At 41.7% G+C, this 25,173-nt stretch overlaps 1 protein-coding gene across 1 annotated transcript in view; it reads right to left on the minus strand.

Annotated features, from left to right (window-relative positions):
* Nucleotides 1–23,482, minus strand: part of LOC120790222 (piezo-type mechanosensitive ion channel component 2-like) — a 40,339-nt gene extending 16,857 nt beyond the window's left edge. The window contains exons 1-20 of the mRNA XM_040127582.1: nt 22,794–23,482; nt 16,428–16,517; nt 14,383–14,490; nt 14,124–14,166; nt 11,246–11,366; nt 10,470–10,698; nt 9,544–9,757; nt 7,730–7,877; nt 7,447–7,620; nt 7,135–7,249; nt 5,123–5,505; nt 3,624–3,729; nt 3,240–3,481; nt 2,703–2,851; nt 2,141–2,219; nt 1,907–2,001; nt 1,325–1,515; nt 1,086–1,243; nt 673–849; nt 482–595 (exon numbers count right to left, since the gene is read on the minus strand). Coding sequence (XP_039983516.1) covers nt 482–595; nt 673–849; nt 1,086–1,243; nt 1,325–1,515; nt 1,907–2,001; nt 2,141–2,219; nt 2,703–2,851; nt 3,240–3,481; nt 3,624–3,729; nt 5,123–5,505; nt 7,135–7,249; nt 7,447–7,620; nt 7,730–7,877; nt 9,544–9,757; nt 10,470–10,698; nt 11,246–11,366; nt 14,124–14,166; nt 14,383–14,490; nt 16,428–16,517; nt 22,794–22,857 — 3,000 coding nt within the window. The 5' untranslated portion in view covers nt 22,858–23,482. The remainder of the gene's footprint in view (nt 1–481; nt 596–672; nt 850–1,085; nt 1,244–1,324; nt 1,516–1,906; nt 2,002–2,140; nt 2,220–2,702; nt 2,852–3,239; nt 3,482–3,623; nt 3,730–5,122; nt 5,506–7,134; nt 7,250–7,446; nt 7,621–7,729; nt 7,878–9,543; nt 9,758–10,469; nt 10,699–11,245; nt 11,367–14,123; nt 14,167–14,382; nt 14,491–16,427; nt 16,518–22,793) is intronic.
* Between the last annotated feature and the right edge of the window lie 1,691 nt (nt 23,483–25,173).

Below are 25,173 nucleotides of genomic sequence, written 5' to 3' on the forward strand. Positions count from 1 at the left end.
CATTAGAGACATGTTAGCATGATGTTATCAGAGCTAACGGTGCTACAAAAGCCTGATTGAAACAAGAATTATTTCAGGCTATTTTTGTCTTTTCCAGTGAGAGAAAAAAAATGCGCTTCGGAGGTTTTGAACCTTTTTAACTTGTCGTAAACCTCTTTACACTTCATACTTTTACCAAAAAACTTCATTCAAACTTAAAACAACTCTTTAAACTCAAACATATCATATCAGCTCAGTTTTTTCAGACATTCATAGTTTTTCTGTGATCGTAGTTTTAGTTTTATACTTTTTTTCAGATTTCACTCACAGGAGATTCGTCCTGTTAGCACTTCAAAATAATTCCATTGCATCTATTTCAGAACCCTTAAGTATCTATTTGACCTGACACTTTCAACTATTTTAAATGTTTCAACAGCAGATATTCAGCTTTACTCTAAATTTTCTTGAAAATGTATTGATTGGTTATGACACCCCTCCTCACCCTCAGGTAGTCGAGCAGTTTTCCATCTGTTTTGCGAAGCCCCACCCACTGGGCGGGATCAACTGGACCAGAGTACAAAACAGAGCACGACAGGTCGGTGCTGGAGTTATCTGGCTACAGAGAGACAGACAGGTCGGAAATAGGCAGACAGGTGTACGGGCAGACAGTTAAGACATTTTTGCCATGGTTACCATGGTGCAGTTGGAGGAGTATCTGATTGGCTGGACGACATTGAGTTGGTACAACATCTTACAGACGGTCACCACACAAGTCCAAACTGTACAGACTCCTGACAGCAGGGGGCGCCAAGCCCTGCAGGGTAGAGCCACACCCACACACAGCACGAAAAGCAGGTTAAACACACACACCTGCAGAGAGAGAAACAGGTCAGAGAGAGAGAGAGAGACCAGACGGGTTCAACACATATACCTGCAGAAAAACAGTTCTGACAGAGAGACACACAGACAGACAGGGAGACAGGTCACTCAGACAAACTGTAACACACATCAGACAGAGAGACAGACAGATGTTAAGACAGGCCAGTCGGACAGACGGACAGACAGATACACCATCAGACAGTAAAGAGACCAGATCAGACTCTGACCTCCTTCACAGACACCCAGATGATGTAGGAGGAGACGATCTTGACGATGTGTAGTTCCAGGAGCCACCAGAGGAAGCGCTGCAGGCGCTGCAGGGAGAGCAGGAGGCGCAGGAACAACACAGACAGACGATCCACCACCAACCTCCAGGAGACCAGCACTGAGGAGGAGACACCAGGAGTCTGCTTCCTGTTGCATAGTGAACCACTCTATTTCAGGTGTGACGATGCAGTGTGTTTACCTGTTATGCGGTCAGACAGGGTTTCCCTGTCAAACACACAGGGATACTCCTCCTCCTCTTCCTCCTTTATCCACTTGTCTTCTGTCTCCTCCTCTCTCTCCCTCTGTCCACTTCTCTTCTCCTCCTCCAGGAGGATCTGTGGGCCTCCTCCCACTGACAGGTCAACCAGGCTGCCGTCAGAGTGGACCAACCTGCAGAGGGGGAGAGAGAGACAGGTGGGCACAGGTGAGGATCAGCAGGACAGTCAGACCTCCTTCAGGGGTTGAGGGTAGAGACACATTTGGCTCTAAACTTTCTAACCCTTACCTGAATTACAGAGGTCTAGAGACTAGTTGTAGAGGTCTGGGGACTAGTTGCAGTAGAGGTCTGAGGGCTAGTTATAAAGGTCTGGGGACTAGTTGCAGTAGAGGTCTGAGGGCTAGTTATAAAGGTCTGGGGACTAGTTGCAGAGGTCTGGGTAGGTCAGCTGCTTTCCAGCCCTCTGTGAGCTTTGATTAGACAGTCAGAATCAGGGTATCAAACAGGTCAAACAGCCAAAGGCAAGCAGGTAAATGTGTGTGTGTGTGTGTGTGTGCGTGTTACCTGGTGATAGTGCTGTTGTGTGTGTCCACCACAGTCTTCAAGTCGGTCAGCTGCAGGAACGGCTCATGGAAGTAATGCAGGTGAACAATACATACCTGCAGAACAAAGACAACAACACACTCCGTTACCGCAACAATGATTTAAAAAAAAAGAAGAAAAAAAAATCACATTTATCACGATCATGAGAAACTCTGTTGCTGCGCCTGTACTGTAGAACTGTGTACGAGTGAGCACCAGTAAGAACGCAGCAGGTATGAAGATCCGTGTGAAGAGAACAGGAACAGAGAACTTCTCCAAACCAACATCCTCCAACCTGGCGAGACAGAGACACATTAAAGACATTAGAGATATTAGAAACATTACAGACATTAGAGACAAAAAACAAGAGACGAAAACAAACAAGACATTAGAAACCGAGACATAGGAACCATTAGAAACATTAGAGAACCAATCAGCCGACTCACATACATAAAAACCAATCAGAATACAGTTACAATCACGAATCCGATTAAACATTTAACAACATAATAATCAATCAGATGTAATCAATATCCTATTTGTGTACCTGTGTGTACCTTTGTGTGCACCTGAGCGTGTACTCGTGTGTGTACCTGACACCTACCTGTGCGTGTAACTGTATATGTAACTGTGCGTGTACTTGAGTGTACCTGAGTGTGTGCCTGCGTGTGTGTATCTGAATGTACCTGTGTGTACCTGTGAATACCTGAGTTTGTGCCAATGTGTGTACCTGTATGTATGTACCTGAGTGTGTATCACTATGTATCTGTGTGTGTACCTGTGTGTGCTGAGTCCAGTGTAGTAACTCCAAGTGTGGGGGGATGAGGGGAATTGGAAGGTGTAGACCAGGATCAGAACCAGCATGGAGTAAACCACCACGGCTACCCAGAAACCCCTGAGTAAGGCACGCCAGCGTTCATAGTTCAACTACAGAGACACAGACAGGTAAAGAGAGACAGGTAGAGAGAGACAGACAGGGGGAGAGAGACGGGTAGATTTTGTAAATCAGGTTAATGAATCTCCTCTTTCTAGAACAATCTTACGCCTCGTCATTTCAAACCTCAGGGATCAGTGACCCAAATCAAACAGTAGTAGTACTTGCAGTAATGACTTATAGAGGGCAACACAGCAGAGGTACCAGCAGTACGTAAAGTAGCAATACTTGCAGTTTTACCTGGTACATAGCGATGTAGCAGTACTACACACAGCAATGGTAATTTTAGTGCATATATGTATTACCTGGTACAGGGCACCACAACAAGGGAACCAGCAGTAGTACATGCAGTAGTAATACTTGCAGTACTTGCAGTATTACCTGGTACAGTGCTACACAGCAGAGGAACATGACCATGTAGATGACTTTGTAGAGGACGATTTTTCCCTCGAAACTAACGAAGAAGAACATCGTTCCACAAACATAGATCCAGTATTTAACAAACATCCGGGTTACGACGGCAACCAAAGCCTCCATCTGAACTCCTCCTCCCCCCAGGAGCAGCACCTCCTCATACGACACCTCCTCCTTCTTCTGCAGATCCTGATCTGCCCTCTGATCCTCTGGAGGACAGGAAACAGAATCAGGCAGAGCGGTCATCAGTCAGACAGATAGGTGACCATCAGACAGACAGTTGACGGGTGATGAGTCGGACAGATGAACATCAGACAGACAGGTTATCGGTCAGATAGACAGGTGTCTTACCTTCTATGTGGACAGTGATGGTAGACAGCTGCGTGTCTTTCTGTCTTTCTTTTTTCTCAGTCAGCGCCTGACGCAGCAGCAGCCAGAAGGTCAAAAGACACAACAACTGCAACAAAATAATCAAATTAAACCATCTGATAATCAGATGAATTATAATCAAATTAAATATAAGGTTAAACTGTTTGATAATAAGATTAAATATAATCCGATTAAACCATCTGATAATCCGGTTAATTGTAATCAGATTAAATATAATGATAGATTTGTCTGATAATTAGATTAATTATATAGATTAAATGTAATAATCAGATTAAATACCCTGTCGATCATATTGTATTCTGTATTGATCAAATTAATCAGAATAAATATTGAATAATTTAATACAATCAGTTCAACAGTACAGCAATAACAAAGAGACATTTTATTTTATTCAAATCCATTGCAGTAACAGTAGCAGTAGCAGTAGCAGTAGTAGTAGTAGTAGCAGTAGCAGTAGTAGTAGTAGTAGTAGTAGCAGTAGCAGTAGTAGTAGCAGTAGTAGTAGCAGTAGCAGTAGCAGTAGTAGTAGTAGCAGTAGCAGAGGCAATAGTAGTAGTAGTAGTAGTAGCAGTAGCAGTAGTAGTAGTAGTAGTAGTAGCAGCAGTAGTACTAGTAACAAAAGCAGTATCAGTGGCAGCAACAGTTGTATTAGTAGTAGTAGTAGTAGTAGTAGTAGTAGCAGTGGCAGTAGTAGTAGTAGTAGTAGTAGTAGTAGCAGTAGTAGTAGTAGTAGCAGCAGTAGTACTAGTAACAAAAGCAGTATCAGTGGCAGCAACAGTTGTATTAGTAGTAGTAGTAGTAGTAGTAGTAGCAGTAGTAGTAGTAGTAGTAGTAGTAGTAGTAGCACTAGTAGTAGCAGTAGCAGTAGTAGTAGTAGTAGCAGTAGTAGTAGTAGCAGTAGCAGTAGCAGTAGTAGTAGTAGCAGTAGTAGTAGCAGTAGCAGTAGTAGTAGTAGTAGTAGCAGTAGCAGTAGTAGTAGCAGTAGCAGAGGCAGTAGTAGTAGTAGTAGTAGTAGTAGCAGTAGTAGTAGTAGTAGTAGTAGCAGTAGCAGTAGTAGTAGCAGTAGTAGTAGTAGCAGTATCAGTGGCAGCAACAGTTGTAGTAGCAGTAGCAGTGGCAGTAGTAGCATAACAGTACTAGCAGTAGTCCTAGTGGTAGTAGTAGTAGTAGCAGTAGTAGTAGTAGCAGTAGCACTAGTAGTAGCAGTAGCAGTAGTAGTAGTAGTAGTAGCAGCAGTAGTACTAGTAACAACAGCAGTATCAGTGGCAGCAACAGTTGTAGTAGCAGTAGCAGTGGCAGTAGTAGTAGTAGTAGTAGTAGTAGCAGTAGCAGTAACAGTAGTAGTAGTAGTAGTAGTAGTATCAGTGGCCGCAACAGTTGTAGTAGCAGTAGCAGTGGCAGTAGTAGCAATAACAGTACTAGCAGTAGTCCTAGTGGTAGTAGTACAGTGGTAGTAGTACCTTGGAGGCGAGCTCCCTGCAAGGGTCATTTTTTCTTGGGAACAGTCCAGGGACTTCCTGTATGGAGGGGAAGCTGTAGATGTACTGTAGGATGACCAGCAGGTTGCCGTAGGCGACCAGCCAGGGCGATGACATCAGCGTGTACTGCCGACGCTCTCGCATCATCCAGAGGACACATGACCACAGCAGCAGGACACATGTGAGCCAGGACACGTATGTGATGGACCAGGCCATCATGGAGATCAGAGCGCAGATATAACTCTGCTTGAGGAGGAAGCTGAAGGCCATGGACGCAGCACTGACTCCCCCTTCCTCACCCCTCGACACCTCCTCCCCCTCCTCTTCCCATCCGTCTCCTTCAAAAACACAGGTCTCCAATGTGTCTGCAGCATCAAACACAGCAGAACAGAAGGACGGTCACAATGTGTAACTACACCTGATCGGTTCCTGAGACCAAACACATGATTCCGGAGCTCAGTCCACCCTTTCAGACTGTTAAAGAACAGCACAGAGAAACTGCAGAGTTGCAGGTACCTCACTACTTCTACTGATAAGAAACTAAGCTTTGATGTGAACATGGAGGGAATTTACAAAATGTTCAATGTTTTGAATGTTGACAGACGTGATGGTTTTATTTTACAGATCCATCAGTCAGTCCTCACCTTCTCAATGATTTCCTGGTTTGATCATCTAAATGGAAGAAAAAAATCAATTATGAAACAGAGAGTGAAATCACCCGTCTGACATTTTTAACAGACTAATCACACAGAAACCTAAATCCATCGGATCAAACCCAGATCACCTCCCCTCTGCTCAGAGATACAGAATGATCTGCAGCAGGTTTGGGTTTTAATTTATTGCATGTGTGATAAAATTTTAAACAGCCTCTTGGTTCCTCACACAACTTAACATTTTAGTTCTCTTTCATGACACAGCCTTTATGTTATTCTGCGTAGTCTTTGTTGTACTTTATCCCCTATTTTATTTGATTGTGTACCCGCGCATGGCAGCAGGAATTTTTTTGTCTTTGAATGCCTAATTGTGTTTTACTGTCGTTATGTTTCATGTTTTTATGGTTTTTATGCTGCCTTGCAAAAAGAATTTAATCTTGTGGGGCAACAAAGAACTGAACTGAATTGAGACCTTTTCTCATAACAGAGTACACTGAGTTCAGACTTGTCAAATTCAACTCTAGAGTCATAACTCCCAAGGACAAGAGCACACAGTACAATCATTTTCTAACTAAGACGTCAACTCAGCTTCAACTCACCTGTACTTGACTGACCTGTGTGTACCTGAATTTATCTGGGTGTACCTGACTGTGTCTGTCTGTACCTTGACAAAATAATCTCAACTCAAAGCTCCACTGACAGTTTTTTTCTGAAGAACAAAATAACTAGTTACTGTGAGCTGGAGTCAAGAGATTCATCTCTAATCTGATCTGTAATGTAGATGAAAAAATCTCTTCCTCTGTTCATGTATCTGTACAGATGTTAATGTAAATGTGTTGTGTGAACATCTGCAGAGTGCAAAGCACCACAGAACAGCTCTGATGTTAAACTATCTAAATGTTAGATTTACACTCAAAACTATATCTTCCAAAATCTTCTGTTTAAAACTCTACATAAACATCACATTTCTCCACAGGAGGATGACCATGGACACTGACTGAAAGCTCATCTCAGGAGTTGGGCTGTTAGCCGCTGAGATGACCAGTTGGTCCTCACACATCCAAAAACATCAGAGCACATTTACAAACAGACTTTATTTTAATAAACTGGTCACATATTGTAATGCTACATGTTTACTTCCTCATCTGAATTGATTTCAAAACCTAATAAAGTGACATAATAACAGCTGGTTGATGTGAAAAGCATGCTGGGATACTTTTTCAGCTCCCAGACAGAGTTACACCTCTTTTGGTCATCTGGTCCTAGCTCGTCTCCATGTGACTGAACGTGAACAGATTGAGAAAGGCCTCTGCTCTGCTGGGATTCAAACCAAAGACTCACCTGATTGGCTGAGAGAGTAGTGAGGCGTGGCGTAAACATCCAATCCCAGGGCAGTGCTCTGTGTGGGCGGGGCAAAAGAGTCCGAGGGGCTGTCATTGGTTGATGACAGCAGCACCTGACAAACAGAGACAGGTTTCCTGTTCACCGCTGTCAGTTTAAACTATAAAACATGAAATCGGCCAAAACCTGGAGCAGCAGCAGTGAAATTCACTGAAATCTGACTGTTAATTAGATCAAATTAGATCAAAATAAAAGCATTTATTCATACAAATAAAACATTTAAAAAAAATAATATTTAGTGTTTCTCCGTACGTCTCTGCACTCAGGCCGGTTGTGAGCTCTCCTCCACAGCTCTCTCCGCCTCTCCGCTGCGATGTCACCGTTGACCTCATCACTCAGGTTGCTGGTGGTGGTGATGATGTCACAGCTCCCGCTGAACGCTGACTCCGCCCTCTCTACGCCCTGCCCCCCATCACCGTTGATCAGCTGAAGACACATGTGACACCCGGCAACCAATCACAGCTGAGGAACACTGACTCATCAGGACAACTACGTATATGATGCCACAAAAAGTAAATCATGACGTCATCCTCACCTGGTTCCTCCACAGACTGGCCACAGTGTGATAGACCAGCAGCAGCATCAGAGGACTGCTGAAGTGAAACCAGCTGAGCTCAGAGTTCACCTGCAGCCTCCAAGGGGCGGCGCAGTCCACTGACACCACCGACACCAGACCAAACACGCTGCAGAGAAATCAATGAGTAATCAATAATCATACCAAGAGGCAATACAGTCCAGCGACACCAGACCAAACACACTGCAGAAGAAATCACCAATAATCAATACTGAGTAATCATAAAAAAACAATGACTCTACAGGACTGTCTGCTGTGACTTTTTTATGAATAAATCAGAATTCAAAATAAAACACAATAAAGACAATAAACAAATAAGTATAAACAGATCCAACCAATAACAGAACAGTGGATGCTGCATTGATGATCAGCTGATCATCAGGTCTCCAGACCTGTTCATTGATCTGTCTCTTAGTGACAGTCTGAATGAGAGTCTTATCTTCCTTTTAAAATCAACACGTTTCTTGGTTACATTCAGTTTTAAAAACCAGTTCTCACACCACTGAACAAAACCATCAACCCCTGGACCACGAGCAGAACCAACCCTTGGGAATAGGCTCCCAGTGACTGAGTCATGTGCAGACTGTCAGGATGGGGAATTGTCCATGTACAGGACACAGCCTTGTGGACACCTGTGCTTCCAAACGACCTTGCATGGATTATGTTAATGATCATATCTAGCAGACTTTATCCTCCTGACGACCAGTTGTTTTTCATCAGCCTGAAGGACTGACTTAGAGAGCTGTGACAATCTGTCTTCACTTAACGAGCAAACTAAAAAGAAAAAAACTTTGGGACAAGAATATGAAAATTGGAAGTGGACAACATGAGAGCAATGTAAATAAAATTATTCTTCAACTGTCGGGACTGACGTCTAGAATCTAAAATACAAGGTATTACAAAAGGTACAACCAAGGGAGCAGAGGACTGTATGTAAAATACAGCTGAAACTATTAGTTGATTAATTAGTTAATCGACAGAAAAATAATGGTTTCAGTTATAGTTCAAGCAAAAATTGCCAAAAATGTTAAAAATTCTCCGGTTCCAACCTCTTAAATGAGAAGCTTTGTTGCTTTTCCCTGTTTTCATAGTAACTGAATTTCGTTTTTTGAACATTTCACCTTCAGCTCTGAGAAACTGTGATGGCTATTATTTCACTATTTTTAAATTTCTACATGATTGATGGAAAAATGATCAGCAGATTAATTGATGACGAAAATAAATTCATTAGCTGCAGCCGTAATATAAAAACTCTGTTACAGTTTTCAGGGTGGGAACTATTGATAAGAAGTCTCCTGTGATCAAAGCTGTTCTCACAGTTACAGATTGATTTAATAGATTTATAAATCACAGTGTGTCTGCGTTGACAGGAGCTTAAACCTTATGACAACAAGAAGAAGCAGTCAGGGGTGACGGCTGTCTCTGCTTCCTTATTTCCTTTACTACTTCCTTCCTCCACTCTCCTTTCGTCCATGTTTCCTCATCTACATCAAGCTCACCTGAAAGCTTTCAGTGATCTGATTTGCTGTTTTTAAATGTCCCATTTACAGTGACTGTTCCTGTGCACATTAGGTCACCTGAACCTGCTGGTCTGAGGTCAGTCTGTATATAAAACCACCTGTAATTGTAATATACAACCTCCAACTCACTGCTCCTCCTCCTCTACTATTCAATCCCTTCTCTGCCACTGTCCTTATCTATCTCCTCCTCTCCTTCTCCTCAATGGTTTATGGTGTTACCTGGTGCAGTTGTTTTACCTGGCCGAGGTGTGTTACCTGGCGGAGGTGTGGTTGGGAGGCCATGCCTCCTGCAGCGAGGGCAGCTGGTAGCAGTAGAGTAGCAGGAAGTGGGAGGAAGAGTAGAGCAGTGACATCACAGAGACACACCTGAAGAGGAGGGGTGGGACCTGACCTGACCATGCCCACCAGGTACTCAACACCTGGAAACAGAGGAGGTAAAGGAGGGAGGAGAGAGAAGGGAACATGATACCTGGGGGTTGGGATGGGGGGGCAAGAGAGAGAGAGAAAGATTACCTTCTGTTAAACAACTACCACCTCCTCCCTCAGTTCTTCAGTTCTACTGGATTCTATTGTTTCCCTGTCTGAGAATCACCACCTGAAACAGTAATTTACTACTGAACCCCAGTTGTTTAACTTGTCATCTGGCAGGCTGTGATGTACATGTACATGTACATCACTGCCTGCCATCACTGTATGTGATTGGTTACAGGTGTAACAGACCACACCTGTCAGTGACGCTGCTGTGGTTAAAGGTGAAATAGGATGAAACTTTTAACCAGAGAGGACAGAGAAAGTCTGCTGTAAGGTTATTGATGAACATGGGGGGGGAACAGCTTCTGGTACGGTCACCAGAGGCATGGATTGGAAACTTTATGGACTGGAGACTTAAGGGGAAAAAGCTGTGGAAGGAGTTCAACGTTGAAGGCCTTGTGGCCCAGGATTACAACCATGGGGCTTGGGTGGGGTCAGCCTGAAGAGACAGCAAGGAGCCGCTTGTCGGGGATAATCAAAAGCCCATGGCTAAATGCTGCTGTGCTTGAGTTTTCTCTGAACAACCCGAGGAATACCCAACTGAGGGTCTCTGAGAGGATGGTACTGACTGTTGTTTGTGCCTATCCAACAATCATCTACTGGATTCTACTGGTTACCAGTCATTTTTCTTACTGGATTGTAATGGTTACCTGTGAGTCCCAGTAGGGCTGTCAGCAGGACTTTCCCTCCTGTTGTCGTCATGTTTCCCACCATCTGCCTGGTTTTACAAACCACGGCCTCCAGTTCAACCAGAACCCTGTTTCTGCTGCTTTCCTCTTCCTCCTCCTCCTCTTCCTCCCCTGCGAGCACAGAGTCCCCCTCAAACATCAGCTCCTCCTCCTGAGGTTCCTCCTCCTGCTGTGTCTCCTCTAGCTGGGGCTGAAAACAGGAGAAGTAACAGAGCTTTGTTTTATTGCTCTCTACTTACAGTTTACCCAAACTCTACTGGTGGTCTTTAGATACCTGTCTGTTCACCTGTGGACATTATCGTCCTCCAGCTAGACAGACTGGTCTGTTTGAGTGACAGTGATGTTATGAAGAGTGAGGAGGAGAAGCAGGGGCAGGAGGAGGAAGAGTAGGCCTGGTGTCTTGGTGTCTTGATAGTCTGTAATTGCTGCTGTCTGCTGGTCTGGTTTCATGTTAACAAACAGACTCCGACAGTATAAATAATAAACTGATTGAACCTGAAACCTAATCATTATACCCTGAGTATGTGAGTGTGTGTGTGTGTTTGTGTGTGTGTGTGTGTGTGTGTGTGTCTTGATGCAGTCACATAATGAGGTTACAGTTAATAAATAGCTTACTGAGTTACAGGCTAATAGACAGCAAACCTTGTTAAGAAACAAGAGGAGACGAGTTAACAACGTTACACCTGCTTCATTAGTGTGTGTGTGTGTGTGTGTGTGTGTGTGTGGGTGTGTGTTACCCGTGTGTGTGTGTCTGCGTTAAGTCGTACAATCAGCCTCCAGGTCAGCAGACTGACGAACAACACGCCGACATCCGGAAAGACATGTCTCACTGCCGAGCCCGCATCACTTCCTGTCAGACTGAGACAGACAGAGAGACAGACAGTTTATATAATTATTTGATGCAGCATGTCAGAAACACTGAAAATCTTCAATCTGTCCAGGAATTTACACAACAAATACTTTTATCAAAATCTTTACTGATTGTGGAAACACTTTACTTTAACCCCCTGTATTTATCCCATATAATCAGTATATAAAGACGTAATAACTGGTTTATTTATCTTTATAACTGGTTTCTAACAGACTCTAATGCAGCTGTGATCAGATCTCCGTGTTTATTAATGTCTTTGTTAACAATTCTATCTCCTCCTCTGGACATACGTCAGTGGAGGCTGCTGGATGAACAGACAATGAATGACAATATAGTAAAACACAGCTGGAATAATATAAAATATGTTTTCATAGAAGAAGTTAGAACAAATACTGAACATTAATAAACACTTAAACATGTCCTTACATCTAAATTACAGTCTGTTATAAATCAGTTATTACATGTTTATGCACTATTCAGCATAAATACGAGTTAAAGTGTTACCCTGTTTGTTTTAAAGTAATAAAACATTCAAATTCAGCATCAAAGTAAAATCAGTTACAGCTCCTCACATGGCAGATATCTGAAAAAATTACTTAAACATCCATAAATAAAATGTAGTAAAATGTAGTAAAACACACAAAAGAAAACCAAAAAGAAATAAATTAAAAAAAAAATACATGAATCCAAAATCGTAAAATCATTAATAAATAATATCATTCTCATTCTCTTCTGCTTTTCAAAGCTGTTCACTACTATATTGTCACATTTTGAATCATTATTTTATTGCTGTAAAGACTCAAATTTAAAATTCCACCAATCTCCACAATATCTGCATGTTATTCTACAAAAAAAGATCAAACTGGAAGATTTTTTGTTAGTTTCACCCTCGCTACAGTTTTCAGTGTGACCATATTCCCATTTTTTCCTCCACAAACGAAAACAACTCAGTGTTTCTTAATATTTACAGGAACAGAGTGTCAGGTTGGACCAGACCAGAACATATCGTTGCACTGTCTACTTTTGGAGATTTAGTGTATGTGGTTCAGAGCTGCATCTAAAATCTCTGGCTGATGATCTCCTGATGGTATGATGATGATACTTCTCCGATGTGAAGAAACGGTAAATTTCTGCTGCTCAGATTCAGACTCTGTTCCCAGGTCAGAGGTAAAGATTCAGATTTCTGATCTAGAATCAGGAGACGAAGAGTCAACTCTGAACACATGTGGTTCAACACCTGTGTTTGTTTGTGTTTGTGCGTGTGTGTGTGTGTGTGTGTGTGTGTAACTGTGTGTTTACTGGTGTGTGTAGGTGTTTGCTGAGCCGTGTTGTCCAGACAGAGAGACTACTGTCTGAACCGCCTACTGCTTTCTCTCACACACACACACACACACAGACACACACACACACAGAGACACACACTCACTCACACACACACACACAGAGACACACACTCACTCACACACACACACACACAGTCAGAGGATCAGATGTCAGCGAGGTCATCCTGGTTTGTTGTTGTCCTGCTCTGAAGGGACAGACTGCTATAACAACATGGCTCTTATTTTGGTAGTTTGTCTTTATTTCCTGTTTATTATGTGAACCTTGTTGACAGAATATCAGCTACTGAGATTTAAAGAGCAACTTGACTCTCTCCCTCTGTCTAAGCTGACATTTTTCAGAAGTTTGCACACTTCTTATTGCCTCAATGTTTCTTCTGATGATCACCGAGGATTTATGTAGTGTAACTGTAGTTACCCTTTTAGCTCTCCTTTTAACGCAGGTACCGGCCGCTTACAGCTCACATTACACAGATTATTTGTGGGCTTTAGACGACATAACTACTGGCTTTCTCTGGAAAAATAAAAACTGTCAGCAGTTATTGAGAAGCAGGTTTATCATGTGACTCCTGCGTAATTATCAGGCTCGCGATGGAAAGTTTAACAACTAAGGATGAAACTTATTTCACTCCTCTTCTGTTGTCAAAACCTGAGGCCTACATTTCCCACAATGCACCCCTCTCTCTATCTCTGACAGCTGGGGGTAGTAGATTGTTATGCTAGTAGGTGCTAATGTATCCTGCAGCAGAAACGGGCGGGGGGGGGGGGGGCTACGGAGGTCTGGTGAGCTCAGCTCACTTCTTTCTAACTTTTTCTTTTCAGATCCGACTGACGCTGACTCAGATGACATCACCTGAGGACACGCTCCCTCAGCAGACTCTAAAGGATTTATACGACTAAAACATATATGTAGTAGAAAACACACACAGAGGAGGTAAAAGCTCTTCAGCTTCAGAAATTCTGAATAACACTGAGAAAAGGACAACAAGAACAGTCAGTACCAGGTCTGTCAGTCAGAGTCAGAAACACACCTCCTCCTACATGTATGAAATTATACACTGATGTTTGACTTTTACAGGAGCTGAGTCATAACAAACACACACACACAGAGGAAACCGTATGTTTGCAGTGTACTTCTCTTTGATGTGTCAGTAAAGTTTAGCTGGGAACAGACCCAGCTGAGTGTGTGTGTGGTGTGTGAGTATTTCAGACAGGGAGTGGTTCATCAAACAGTCGTCATGTTTGAGTCAGTTCAGTTTGTCAAAGAATGATATAATGAAAACGTAAAGTAAAACTGTCTGTCTGTCTTACCTGTCCACCTGTCTGTCTATCCCACCTATATGTTTGTCTGTCTGTCTGTCTGTCTCGCCTGTCTGTCTTTGTGTCACATGATGTCATTCTTACCTCACCAGGCCAAGCTGACCGAGAGCTTTCTGCCAAGCTGTACCTGTAGACAGAAAGGTGCAGAGACAGACAGGCTGTACATCAATACGCCAAGAGACAAACAGGTAAAAACGGGACACACACAGACAGACAGACAGACAGGTTAACAGAGAGATGAACAGATAGTCAGATGTTCAGACAGACAGATGAACAGACAGGTAGCGAGACAGACAGGGGAAGAGACAGTCAGATGAACTGAAGACAGAAAGGTGTATCTTACAGTTGTACTCTGGTTGCAGTGTTGCAGTCGTCAGCTGGAAGAAGGACTGCAGTAACAGGAAGAGGAAACTGGAGACACAAACCGCCATCACGCAGCGACAGGTGTTACCTGGGAGACAGAGACCTGACTTCAATTTGAAAAACTTGCAGAGACAGGAAGTGATGTTAAACAAAGCTGTTCCTCAGTGTTGTGTTCAGGTTCATCAGGTCAGGCGATTCACCTGATTTCAGTCACACTTGCAGGATTTCATCGCAGTGAAGGAAAAGAGGTGGAACAGACCACTACAACAACATGGCTCTTATTTCGATGGGTTTGTCCTTACTTCCTGTTTGTTATGAAAACATTTTATGAAGAAAAGAAACAACTAAGATCTGAAAACATTAGCAGAGAAGAAGAGCAGAAGACAATGATTTACCTTATTTGACTTTATTTCATTTACCTCGTTACTTTACTGTACTTCACTGTGCTTCACTTCACTCCACCTCACTCTACTTTATTGTACTTTATTTCAAGGTGCACTTCCTTGTACTTTTCTGTACATAATTTCCCTCCACTTCACTGTAATTTACTGTTCTTACGTGCACTTTACTGTATATTTCTTTACTGCACTTCACTTCATTGTGCTTCATTTTATTGTGTTTTACTTCACTTAACTGTATTTCCCTTTACTACATTGTGCATCACCTCCCCTTTTTCTTCACTTCACTTCGCCTAAGTGTACTTTACTGTGTATATATATATATATATATATACATATATAATTATACTCATATAAGCATATGTAAACAGGTATAGAAAATCTTAGAAACTTTAGAAAATCTAAAGTACGACAAACCTGCCAAAGCATATCAAACTGCTACAAGTGAAAAGTTGGAGTTAAAGTGAAAACAGTAATACTCCTTCACTTTCACTGACAAACTGAAGAATCAATTATTCATGATAAAAACAGAGTGAACCATGAGAGAGCAGCAGCTGTGATGCTGATTCAGATCAGATGGTAGATGTCTGCAGTATAGAGATGACACATGTAAACAATCACTCTACTATCAATCATTGGTCAGTCATAAATTCAGCTGAAAACATGTATCATTAGACCAGCTGCTGTTTACGTTTGATTTATTAGAGGGATGTTAGACCACCTTTTTTTTCTTTGTTTACATTTCTCAGGGTTTGAACAAAATAAATGAAGCTGACATTGATTTTGTTGTCAGTCACTCTCCATACATACATCTTTATCATCTGTTCTTCTCACTGTGGAAATACATTCTCACATAAACACACATAAACACACATGAACACTGATACTCATATAACCAGGTTTAAACACAATGGCTGTTTCATTATATTCAGAATAACTACAAACCCCTCCAGAGCCCAACCAGAGGTGGCCTCTCTATTCTCTTTGTTTCCTCAGGAAGATACTCCAGGAAACAACCAGCATCCTGTTATCACCTGAGACCTGCTGCAACAACACACTGTGTATTAGTGTGTGTGTGTGTGTGTTATAGTGTGCTACTGTGTGTGTCCCTCAGGCAGCAGAGACATCCCCCCTCCACAAACACAGGAACAGACAAGCTGGGTCTGGTCTATTTCCTGGCGTTAATGACCTCATTGTGTCAGTCAGTGACATCATCACTAAATAACAGGTCATTATCATGATGTCATCAATTAAACATCTGTTTAAACTGCAGAAGCAATTTGTGACACAGATGTTAACATAAACAGTGAAGTGGTAAATAAAACTCATAATCAGTTCAATTCAGAAACTTTGCTCATCGTGTGTCTCTGACATCAGGCTGAAATATTTTACGTTCAACACATCATTCATTCATCTTTGAATTTAACTCTGACGAGAGTCGAGCTGCTGATGCAACGCAGACCCACAGTTTCCTTCGGGTTTTCCAACCTGTTGTAAAGGTGTGACACCTCCGACCGCTGCCGTCACCTCACAGGTGAATAGCAGCTTCAAATAGCTAGTATCATAATCCAGCTTTCACACTTTACAGTATTGAGCAGTACTGAACAGCACTGATCAGTATTGGTACCTGTGGTGGAGGAGGGGTCAGGCAGCAGTGGCAGCAGCAGCAGCAGGAGGACGTAGACCAGAGAGAATCCATTATACCGCAACACACAAGCTGTGAATACATTAATCAATTCATCAGTCAATCAATCAATCAATACACAGATCCATCAGAGGTAGATTCATTACAGGGAGATCAAACCTGGAAATAATCAAAAACAATATCCAATAACTGAAGTAAAGACTAATTCGAAGCTTTAAAGTGCTTCAAACAGCTTCAAAGTGATTTTATAGATCCATAAAATCCCTTTGATCTGATTCAGTCTGATCAATAAGATCTGATCAGATCTGATCAGCTTCTATTAATTTTAGGTAATATCACTTATCTTTAATCTGAATCTGAACTAAACTAAACTACTTCTTATCTAAATGTTATAGTCTGTTTAATCCAGTCTATTATGTAATCTAATGTCATAACATTTGCCTGCAGTAACATTACTATACTGTCAGTGTGTTTCTGTTTACTGTCTGTGGATTTAACTGGACTGTGTAAACACTGCAGACAGAAATACACAACCACAACCACATCCACACACACACACACACATCACTGCTGCCAAGAGAAAACCTGGTAACTCCAACATGTTGTCTGTTCCATAAACAGGAAATAGTGATGAATTAATGACGACCAAAGCAGATCAATTGACCTGAGAGAATAAAATGATAAATTTAGTTTTGCAGATGATTTGTTTTTCCGACGTGAACCAACCTGAAACTGACTCTCTGTGAAAGACCTTTAAGATCAGAAATGTGTTAGAGGGTCATGTAAACTCAGAGCCTACTCTTCAGTTGTTTTGAGTCTCTTTGCTGTAGTTTTTTTATGTCTCTGTGGTGGTTTTGAATGTCTTTGTGGTTGTCTTTAGACTGTGGTGTTCTTTAGACTTCTGTGGTGATTTTTTGTCTCAGGTCGTGGTTTGAGTCTCTGTGGTGATTTTTTTTGTATCTCTGAGGTGGTTTGAGTCTCCTTGGTGGTTTTGAATGTCTTTGTGGTTTTGAGTCTTTGCTGTTTTTGAGACTTTTGTGGTGTTTTTTTGTCTCTTTGTGGTGGTTTTGAGTCTCTTTCTGGTGGTTTTGTGTCTCTGTGGTTGTTTTGAGTCTCTTTCTGGTGGTTTTGTGTCTCTGTGGTTGTTTTGAGTTTTGAGTCTCTTTGTGGTGGTTTTGGCCCGTACCACCCTCTGGTCATGCCACGGTGAATTTTTTCTTTTACCGATGTTGAAATATTTTTGTTGAATGCTACCGGTGGAGTTTCAAACCTCTAGTAGCTGTGGAGCTGCTCTGTATGAGTGGCTCCTCGTTCAGTTTTTCTCGTGCATGTGCATGAGGACACATGAGCACTTGTGGTTGACGTGATACACAGTCCTACCAATGGTTTCACATCATCGCGTTGATCTACAGATGGAGGTAACACACCAACATACGCTACAGTGTACCAACACAGGTAGAGAAGAAGAGCTGGTAGAGCTCAAGGTGTGCAGTATGACACAGGTGAAAACCTGTGAGTAAAACTGTTCTGATCCAATGAAACAGTTTTTAAACTCAGACACTGAGTCACATACAGCGATAGAAAAACTTTTCATCTGACAGACTCATAAACAGTCTGAAGACACACGTACACACACACACACACACACACACACACACACACACACACACACACACACACACACACATACATACACACACACACACTCTGCTTCAAGCTTAGTGTGTGTGTGTGTGTGTGTGTGTGTGTGTGTAATGGGGGGGCCAACAGGAAGAGTGCACCCCACTGTTTAACATCCCTTCCCCCAACACACACAGATTGGTTCCACTTTCTCAGGTAACAATATCTGGCTGTGTGTGTACATGTGGCTAGCAGTGTGTCAACACACACACACCTCCCCCTCTTTATGGAATGTGAGGCACTTTAAAGGGAAATTCCACCTAAAAAACAAATTTAAGGCTCCACATTGCTCTGTCCTGGAAGGTCCTGGAACATGCTGGAATGTTTTGTAACATCATTAAGAAAACTGCATTCAGTAGCCGTTATGTTGAACGAGAAATGCTAACAATGCTAACAATGCTAACTTGATGTGAAGACATTATTTAAACTTCTCCAGGGACGAGTCAGTAGTTACCATGACAACATAAACAGACATGCATCTGGAACCCAGACGGTGACGTCAATGACCCGTGACATCAGTAAAGGTTGCTAGAGGTCAGCAGGTTCATGTCTTTAACTGGTGAACAAACAGGAAGTATAGGAAGCACGCAGGGGATGTTGTATCGATGTACTGAATCTCTGATTGATCAGAATAAGCCAATAATCAATAGAAGTGTTAGTACTACTGATAAGATACCTGAGGTTCAGTTCTGATACCAAAACGATCCTTGTGTTCGATTCCTGACACGAAATAAAAACATTTTTTTGTGAAACTTTATATTGTTCAAAGACGTCAAAGTTGCTTAAACAGACGCAGCCAAACAGTTTGAAACCATAGAAAAAATGATTTAAATCAGATCTGATAAATCTGATCAAAGAAGAAGTCAACAACATGATCAGTCTGAGCAGATGTTTAATAAGGGTTTTTAATTCTTAGAGGGTTCACTGATGAACAAAACACAAAACTGTTCAATTCCTGAACACATCAGAGATACGAGGAATCAAAAATCATAAACAGTAAGAAAGGGATTCCCAAACTTTCCAAGATCTCCAGGCTTCTTTCCTGTCCCTGTCCTGCTCTCGTCTCTGTACATTCATCGGACAAAAGGTTCTTCAGAACCAACAGTTTCTCTATTCATTGATAGTTCTTGCCTATTTAAAACACTAATAATAACGTTTGATCATTTCTTTTGTTAAACAGCTTGTTCTTTTTAACTCTGTATTTTAGTTCCACGTGTGTCCACATAGAAACAACATTAGACTTTTGTATTAACAGAAGACAACCAGATGTTCCTTTCACCTGGAGAGACCTGAGCTTGTTGTTCCCACTGCAGCACTACAGTCAACTGTACGCTATACATGCAATTATCCAATCAGCCAATGATGTGGCAGCAGTGCAATGCATAAAATCCTGCAGATACAGGTAAGGAGCTTCAGTTAATGTTCACGTCAAAAATCAGAATGGGGAAAAAATGTGATCTCTGGATTTTGACCAAGGCAGGATTTTTGGTGCCAGACGGGCCGGTTTAAGTGTTTCTGAAACTACTGATCTCCTGGGATTTTCATACACAACAGTCTCTAGAGTTTTTGCTCAGAATGAAGTCAAAAACAAAAACATCCAATGAGCAGCGGTTCTGTGGACGGTAACACCTCGTTGATGAGAGAGATCGGTGAAGAATGGCCAGACTGGTTGGAGCTGACAGAAAGGCTTTTTACAACTGTGGTGAGCAGAAAAGCATCTCAGGATTAACAACACGTCCAACCTTGAGGTGGATGAACTACAACAGCACAAGACCATTTTAGGTTCCACTCCAGTCAGCCGAGAACAGAGTTCTGAGGCTGCAGTGGGCACAGGCTCACCAACACTGGACAGATGAAGACTGGAAAAACATAGCCTGGTCTGATGAATCAGGTTTTTTTATGCTGAGGCAACAGATGGTTGGGTCAGAATTTGGCATCAGCAGCATGAATCTATGGACCCAACCTGCCGTGTGTCAACAGTCAAGGCCGATGGTGGTGATGTGATGATGTGGGGAGTGTTTTCTTGGCTCACTTTGGGCCCTTGATACTAATCAATCGGGTTTGAAGGCCACAAACTATCTGAGTATTGTTGCTGACCATGTGCCTCCCTCTATGGCCACAGTTGACCATCTTCTAATGGCTACTAATGAGTTCAGTGGACTTTAGTGGCCTCCTCTGTAACCAGATCTGGATCCAGTAGAACACCTTTGAGATGTGGTAGAACAGGAGACCGGCAGAATGAATGTGCAGCTGACAAATCTGCAGAAATGATGTGAGCAATCATGTCAACATGGACCAAAATCTTAAAAGAAAGTTTCCAACATCTGGTAGAATCCAGGCCACGAAGAACTGAGGCTGTTTAAGAGCAGAGGGAGGAACCACCCGGTCTTAGTGTGGTGTTCCTAATACAGTGCTCAGTTAGTGTACATCACAGCATGAAGATATGCTTCTCCTTATACTACACTGTTTTTTCTGAACACACATTTGTCAAATCTCAGTAATGAAGATGATCGTTAGTTGCAGTCTTAATGACACAGATAATTCAGAGGTGTGGAAACACTTCCATAAGATGGATGCAGACATTTAGTGTTTGAATAAAGAAGTATTGGAAACCATGAAAGATATCCAGCAGCTGAGACCAATCCAGACTTTGATACTTAAGAGTTTTCAACATGCAGTAATTAACATTTTGTTTAGGTTCCTTAAATGTGTTTTTTAATGAATAAGTAAAATGTGTGGTGATTGGGACATTTTACAGAGAAAAAAAATCAAGTCATCTGTTTTTGAATGACACATTAGAGAAATTGCAGTAGAGGATGGATTTTTCTCACGTTCGGTTTTTCTCTGTTTTCTATCACAGTAAATTGAATCTCTTTTGGACAAAAGACGTCTGAAGAGGTCACGCTGTATTGCTGCAGCTGCAGCAGCTTCACTCGGCTTTAATATGCAACCACTGTCTCCGCACAGAAGATCCGACTGGATCGAACTGAACATGGCTTGTGACGACCCTCTCTGGGCAGGGTTTTCCCTGTAGGAGCCTGGTGGCCAGAGTCTGGTCTTCAAGGGGATTAAGCTCACCTGGTCTGGCTGGACTATATAAGATGGTGGCAGTCAGCCAGTCCTCCTCTTCCCTGGCTTCCACCCTGTTTGGGTTTGTTGTATTTTGTTGGTCTATATGTTAATTTACTTTTCCAGTTTTGTAAAATCAACTTATTTTTTGTTACAGCTCATGTGTGGTCTCCCCTCCATTGTCCAGCCTTGAGCCAGGTTGTGTTTGAGTATTGGGGGCCAAGAAGAAGCCGTAACAAAGAGGATGGTAGGCCTATTAGTTTGGTATTGGCTATGAGTGATTCTTTGGTTAACTGAGTGTGTCTATATCAAACCTATATTGTGATCTTTAACAGTGAGGACTAGATTAATATTTTTCCTTGAAATGTTTCTGTCATACTTCAAACAATTTAACCTCTGTAATCTTTATAATAATCATAATAATAATAATAATAATATATTTTTTTATTCTTTTCTAACTCTAAATCTTACTGAGTCTTACTTAAGGCCAAACTTGGTCTGCAGCTAACCCGAACAACGATAGCAGCCTGACAGTTACCAGCACAGCTGGATAAACGTGTTGAAACTCTTTTTATCTTTCAGCAAATGGAATATTTTTACACCCAGATTAACAGACGAGTCTTTGAGGAAGAACCTTCAGGAACCTGCAGGAAGTCTGGTAAACCTCCATCTGAGTATTTCTTAAGATTATCGTTCTGATGCTGAACCCATCGGAAATATTCCTCTCCTGTCAAATAAATATGTATAAATTATAACAAAACAGAAGTTATAATAGTGACCAGAGGTGGAAGGTAACTAAGTACTTTAGTACTGTACTTAGTACTTCTTGGTAGTATTTATTCATGTCTCACCTCTACTGCTTTTACATTTATCTGACAACTGGAGTTACTTTTCAGATTCAGATTTTACATTAAAAAAATATGTAAATGAGTTCATGCGATTATAGAATAAGCTTTTTATTAAGAAAATTAAACGGCTCAACAGTAAATACAATTTGTGTTTCATTAGTTGATTAATCAATCAGCCACAGTTCTGATAACTGATCACTGAAGCCATTTCTTACCTAAAAATGTCAGATGGTTACAGCCTCTCACAATGAAGATTTGCTGTTTTAACATCTTACATGACAATATAAGAAGAATATCTGAAGACGTCCCTGTGGCTTCTGGGTCATTCTGATAAACTATTTTCTGACATTTAACAAACCAAACAATACATTTCCAGCAGATTAATCCATCATGAAAAGAATCATTATTTGGGGCTTTATGTTTTATATAATATACTAGATATCAAATTGTATATAAACTAGTTAAAAACGAGCTCCACATCTAGCGACCGTGTATCTCTGATAATAATCTAGTGATATTTCACTAGATATTTTACGAGTACACACATCGGGTTCTTTGAATAAATTAAGTACATTTTCCTGATTATACTTACACACTTACTAATGCAACTTTTTCAGCGCAGCACTTTTACACTGTGGTATTAGTACTTTTACTGAAGTAAAGGATCCGAGTACTGCATGTCTCCTGCATTGCTGCCTAATGACCCAGAAACAACTTGAAGAATCATGAACTATATAAAATCTTATCTTACCTGCAGTCAAAGTGAGGGGCAGCAGAACCCTGAACACCAGACCTACAGCCAGCTCTGAAGACATCCTGATCCCAGCTCAGGCCACTTCGGTATGAATCCACCGTTTTAAGCTGGTTTTTACAGACCCAGATCTAAATCAGACCCGTTCTGGTTCTCCCTCAGCAGTAGCAGCGGGCTGTCAGAGCTCTGTGTGACCGCAGGAGGAGCCGCAGGTCCAGCTAAGGGCGGCGACACACCCCGGTGACATCCTCCGTCCTCCGGGACTCAGACAGACAGGCTGGAAGACAGACAAGTAGACAGAGAGACAGACAGATGCTGAGTGTCTCACTGCCTGCTTCAAATTGAACACAGATGTAAGATTTGAGAAAGTTGTCTATCTGACCCCTGTCTGTCTGTCTCTCTTCCCGTCTGTCCTCCTGTCTCTCTGTCCTCCTGTCTATCTGAAGGTCTGGTTCTTCTCCGGCAGCATAAGTTAATTTTCTGGAGCAAAAACACTAAAATCCCAGAAACAGAAAAACTTTGAAAACTTCTTTGCTTTGCTTTCTCTCCACAAAGGTTCTTCTTTTCCCCTCGGTTTTCCTGCAAGAAACCAAAAACAACCTGTAGGATACTGAACTTCTTCTTCTTTTTTTCTTTTCTTTTCTTCAGTCTCTCTCCCTCCGCTGAAAAACACACCGACGCTCAGAGACACTCGGGGACTGACTCAGGATCAGTCGGGACCAGACCAATAGAAGCTGCTTAATGGGCTCTCAGGTCCCGCCTAGCGTCTGACTGACAGCTGCCTCGACAAATCGGAGGTAGGATGAGGAGTAAATCATTTTAAATGAGACCCGTAGACCACGCCCCCAACAAATAAAAAAACAATACATTTAAATTAATAATCGATAGGTCTATCTATAACATGTGGACAAACGTACGGCGACACTTCTATACACTTTATATGTTACAGTACTTTTTGTTCCATTTTTACATTAAAGTTTTATCGATTAACCCACTAACAACGATTCGACTGAAGTTGTTTAAATGGGATGTTAAAGGACTAATCAATAGACGACTTTCGAAATATGTATGTCTGTATGGTTTTAGGGTTTTTCAACACGAATCCAATCTGACAAAATAAAAAGTACAAAACTGTACAAAAGTACACTTTGTTCTAAATGACGATCTTACAGCTTCATCGCAAAAATATTTCCGAGAAGACTTCAAGCTGCAGACGGATGTTTTATAACAGTCAAAACAGCCATGTCCAAAAACATGCATGATCTGGGGCCCAGCGCCCCCCCGTAGATACACACTGTATCTGAGGCGAACCCTGAGCCATCACACACACACACACACACACACACACATCACAATCTCTCAGCCTGCAGCTTTTTCCGAAGCGAAGCAGAGTCGTTCTCCTACACTTTCATACTGACGTCGATGAGAGCCGAAGTTCATCTTCGGCCTGGACGCTCGGAAAACCGCACAGAATCAAATCCATCACTTCACCCACTGTCCAACAGAGCAACAGCCACAGGGGCAGATAGCGTCGGAGGTGACCGCTCACTGTGCTTCAGCCTCTGTCCTCTGGGGGGCGCCGCAGCAACCAGACGGAGAAGCAGCTGTTTCCTGCTGCGGTGACAAGCGTGAACTCTGTCTCTCGGCCCCGCTCCTGCTTCTGTGGCACATTCAGCTCCTCTCTGGGATTATATTTACTGTCTGAAACGTTTTGTCTGTGTGCGGAGTGTGTTCTGCTCATGTGAAGTCCAGGTTTGTGTTACATCTCTCACGGGATGTGAAGCTGACTGAAGGCAATTTAAAGATGTTTTTTATTCATGATCTACAACGGGAAAAACCTCCTGTCATCACCAGTGAAAGCCACTTGCGTTTATTTATTTATTATTATATTATTTTTTTAAGTTGATGGTTTTGATCTTTAAACAGGATAAGGTTTTTCCTGGACTGGCTTTCTGGTAAACAGAAACACAACACAAGCTTGGTTTTGATCCAGCGACCCAACGATAATATAAAACGTTAAATTAACACTGGGTCGGTATAACCCAGTGACTTTTAATGTCTGTGTGTAACTTTTTCCTTTTTATATATTTTTTAAAATACTTTCTTTTTTTCTTTTTTTTTTAATTTTTGTGTGCCAAACACCTGCTCCAGGTACAAGTCAAACAAAATAAAAACACTAATCATTTATGATAATATTATTTTATGCATTACAGATCACCTTCAGGTCCTATGAAAGATGTTGTTATTAAATAATTATTGGTGGATCAATTCAGATTTGAATGTAAATAAAAATTCAGTTTGATAGAAGCTGAAACTAAATTGTCACTTGAGCTAAGACACCAAAAACTATACTTTTAATGTTATTTTGTCAAATTTCAGG

Source organism: Xiphias gladius, chromosome 5, assembly GCF_016859285.1.
Source record: "Xiphias gladius isolate SHS-SW01 ecotype Sanya breed wild chromosome 5, ASM1685928v1, whole genome shotgun sequence".
NCBI classification, from domain to species: Eukaryota; Metazoa; Chordata; class Actinopteri; order Istiophoriformes; family Xiphiidae; genus Xiphias; species Xiphias gladius.